The sequence below is a fragment of the Carlito syrichta genome, unplaced genomic scaffold (genome assembly GCF_000164805.1).
Source record: "Carlito syrichta isolate Samal-C Ts95f unplaced genomic scaffold, Tarsius_syrichta-2.0.1 Scaffold135839, whole genome shotgun sequence".
Lineage (NCBI taxonomy): Eukaryota > Metazoa > Chordata > Mammalia > Primates > Tarsiidae > Carlito > Carlito syrichta.
The window spans coordinates 42,765-47,038 of NW_007079935.1; the positions used below are offsets into that span (position 1 = coordinate 42,765).

The window sequence follows — 4,274 nt, forward strand, 5'->3', positions numbered from 1 at the left end:
GTGTATACACCAGCATTATCATGAACATGCAAATAACATGATACACCATGACATTCATAGTGGTTATGATGCTACTAGGATACAAGAATTTTTGAACTCCATTATAATGTTATGTATATGGTGGTCTGTTGACCAAAATGTTATTATGCAGTACAGGACAGTATGTATTCATTATGGACTGGCTTTTTGCATAAATGGCTAACCGGTTTTTTCACCACAAGTTATTAAACACTGCATCTTTGCACCACTAATTTGAAGTTTTGTCTTTATCACATACCAAATTTTTATCTATAAGGATTCTATTCTATTCTACTTGCTTATTTGTTTATTCATTCACTAGTACCATACTCTTTTAATTACAGTATTTGAAGAAATCGTTTCTACTTTCAAGCAGCTAAAAATATATGGCCAAAATAGGTATATAAGCAGATATTTAGAGTAGGGTGAGACAATGTTTTATAGAGAGGGTTGCAAAAGCCTATGGGCACACACAGGAGTGAATTAATAATTCCCTCTGAATGGAGTCCAGAAAGATCTATAGAGAAAGCAACATATGTGATGTGACTTTAAGTTAGGATAGGTCATTGCAAAATAGAGAATAGGGGAAACCTATTCAAGGTAAGGGGAATAGGATATAGAAAGGTACAGATGTATGTCAAGAAAGAAAACTGAGAGACTGTTGCTCTGCAAGTGAGGTGACATGAGGATCTATAGTTTCTGATCTGTTTCCAACCAATTCCTTGATGTCATCAATTTTACAATGTATGGAGACTGGGAACTTAAAATGGTCCTTGACCATTAATTTATTGGTTGTTGTATGCTTCATTCAATTTTTCCTCAAACACTAGAAAGCAAGAAGGCAACAGGAAAAAATCAGCAATTCCCTGCTGTTATAGTAACCCTGGTCAATATATCACTAGAAAGCATAGGTAGAAGCAGAGAATTGCAATTACATGCGCCATTCAAGGAGGAGGCAGTTCAGGATCATGATAAATCTTTAGTATAGAGGCAATTTCCCCAATATCTGTTTTAAGGTTAAAGGCTAATTTTCTGTTACCAGACATTCATTTATTGGGATAAATATTAGGGGGAAAATGTCACCTTGTACATTTAAAAAGACAAATGTAAAACTGAGAGGAGAATGGGAGGGAGGGGAGGGAAGGAAAGGGGAGAGAGGAGAGGAGAGGAGCAGAGAGGGGAAGGAGGGAAAGGAGGGGAAAGGGAAAGGTGGGAGGGGAGCAGGGGAAGGGGAGGAAAGGGAAGGGGAGATTGGGTATGATTTGTGTTTGAAGTGGAACTTTCAGATTGCAGCATATGTATGCTGTGCTAAGCAATTTGTATGTATTATCTTTTTGAATTCTCACAACAGCCTTAGATAGTCGTTATTGTTAGTACTCTCTTGTTTATTTTTGAAAATTGAAACTCAAGGATGTTGATAACTTGCAGAGCAACAGTCTCTCAGTTTTCTTTCTTGACACACATCTATACCATTCATCAACACACTTGATGAATGATAGAGCCAGCACCTAAACCAAGGTATTTCTGACTTTAATGTATTATTTTGATCTAAAGTTTATTTTAAAAATCCAAGTTCATCAGTGATATCTCAGTAGACTGACAGTTATGTACGGAAGAAATTAACAGAATAAAGAATTTCTCCTGTGGATTATTAAAAACTCCTTTGGGCCAAGCTCAGTGACTCACGCCTGTAATACCAACACTTCAGGAGACCAAGGTGGGAGGATTACTTAAGCCTAAGAGTTTGAGACAAGCCTAGGCAACATAGTGAAACCTTGTTTCTACAAAAACAATACAAAAATTAACTGAGTGTGGTGGTGTGCACCTGTGGTCCTAGATACTTGGGAGGCTGAGGTGGGAGAATTGCCCAGGCTGCAGTAAGCTAGAATTATGTTACTGCACTCCAGCCTGGGTGACAGAGTGAGACTCTGTCTCAAAAACAAATCCTCTGGAGGATGTTAAAATATATCCTCAGCATCTTCTCTAGAGGAGATGCAGTAATGAAATTGATCATTGCATATTAAACATGGGCTATTTAATATTAAACATGGGCTGTTAACACAATTCTGAAGAATGTTTCAATAAAAGAAACTCAGTGAGAGGCAGACTAATGTGGTTCAACAACTCTTATCTCTCATCACGTGACCTGATTCATAAGTAATTTCAGATCATGTAACCAGAGACTTATGCCCAAGTAGAGGGAGGGAGCACTCCCTTAGGAAGGTATCAGATTCCTTGAGGGCTTTTACACTTTTGTCCTCTAGCTTCTTATTTGCCTTTTCTCATCTTCAAATCATTTGTTAATATTGAGAGAAGTTGTTGATTAGAGTGATATATGTGAACAGCGTGAGGAAAAAAAAATAAAACAAAGAAAACTAATAATTGAGAGGAATATGTAGATTTCATGTCTATCAGGTATGCTGTAATCTTCAAGAGTATATACTAGGGAAGCAGATACCTAGATTCAAATTCTAGCTCTGCCACTTATTAGCTGTGTAACCTCAGGCAAGTAATTTACCTCTCTGAGTCTTTGTTTTCACTTCTGTACAATGAAAAAGATGAAAATATTTATCTTAAAGGATTATATTGAATATTGCTGAAGATAATAAAATCTAAGCATTAGACCTGGCACTAGAAAATTTATATACACATATGTCATACATATTTATAGATATATGTAGATACACACATATATTTCACTGTACGATATAAATTATTTTATTAACCCCTTTTATGAGTGAGGAAATTGCAGCTCAGTGAGATTATTTAATTTGCCCTCGGTTGGAAAGCTAGCAAGTGGAAGATCCAAGATTGGGACTTAAACATCAAGATAACTCAAGTTGATTTTCCCTGAATTCCCGAAATGATGTCCCTGGCTTCATGAGATGTGTAGCACTCTTCTTCTCAGGAATCTCTGCAAAGCAGTCTTCATGTCTTTGTTTCTCAGACTATAGATGAATGGGTTCAGCATGGGGGTCATAATAGCATACAATACTGCTGCAATCCTGTCCTTGCTGGCTGAATCAACAGTGGAGGGGGTGAAGTACACCCCAATAGCAGACACATAGAATAAGCAAACTGCTGAGAGGTGGGAGCCACAGGTGGAGAAAGACTTCCATTTTCCACTTGTTGATGGGATTCTCACAATGGCAGCCACGATGCAGACATATGAAATAATGATTAGCAAGGGGATCAAGACAGTTAATGCTCCTCCCCAGTACATCAGTACACATTGGTTGGCATAAGCACTGGAGCAAGAGAGCTTCAACAGGGGGAGAAGTTCACAAAAGAAGTGAGGAATAACATTGTCAGTGCAGAAGGATAACTGAGCTAGGAGAATGGTGTGAGTTAGAGAATAGGAATGGGCAAGGACTAGGGACATGACCATCAGCAGGGTACAGCATCTGGGACTCATGACCAAGATGTAGTGAAGGGGGTGGCAGATAGCTACAAGCCGGTCATATGCCATCACTGCTAGGAGGAAAACGTCTAGACCAATAAACCACAGAAAGAAATAAATCTGAGACAGGCATCCAGCATAGGAGATGGTATGCCTGTGAGCCTGGATGTTCACTAGCATCCTGGGGATTGTGGTAGATGATAAACACAGGTCCGTGAGGGCAAAGTTGGCCAGGAAGAAGTACATGGGGGTATAGAGGTGTGGCTCAGAGACAACGGTCAGGATGATGAGACTATTCCCCACCATAGTGACCAGGTATATGACCAGGAAGATGCCAAAGAGGAGAGGCTGCTGTTCCTGCCACTCAGAGAGACCCAGGAGGAGGAATTCGGAGACACTTGTGTGGTTTCCTGGATTCATGTCACGGTGTAACTAAATAATAAAATGGAGGATGTCATTTCAAAAACTTTTCTCACCCTAGTATTGTCTCATAAAAACAAAGGCATACAATAAAGATAGCAACCGAATATTAGTAGCTGTGCATTATGTCATTGAAACTTGGAAGAGCCCTATGAAGTATTTATTATTGTGCTCATTTGATTGATGAAGAAACTCAGTATCTCCTAGAAAAAGGCAGAGAAAATTTAAATATTTAACTAATCTGCCTCTGATAAGGCAACCATAACTAAATCTTTTACTTGCTCCATATTCATTGAATTTACTATGTGTATCTTTTTTGGGTATCAGAGAAATAGTGGTAAAGAATACAGCAAGGAACCTTCCCTCATGTACATAATGTTTTGGCCAGAGGAGTCTTGTAATAAACAAACAGATTTTAAAAAGTACTGAAATGAAA

At 38.5% G+C, this 4,274-nt stretch overlaps 1 protein-coding gene across 1 annotated transcript; it reads right to left on the reverse strand.

Annotated features, from left to right (window-relative positions):
* Positions 1-2,896: 2,896 nt before the first annotated feature.
* LOC103251015 (olfactory receptor 1G1-like) lies at positions 2,897-3,838 on the reverse strand. Its single transcript, XM_008049612.1, has one exon. It carries the CDS (start codon positions 3,836-3,838, stop codon positions 2,897-2,899), a length of 942 nt encoding a protein of 313 aa, XP_008047803.1.
* Between the last annotated feature and the right edge of the window lie 436 nt (positions 3,839-4,274).

Coding starts and splice junctions, on each gene's coding strand:
- LOC103251015 (XM_008049612.1), bottom strand. CDS start 3,838: ATGAATCCAGGAAACCACACAAGTGTCTCCGAATTCCTCCTCCTGGGT.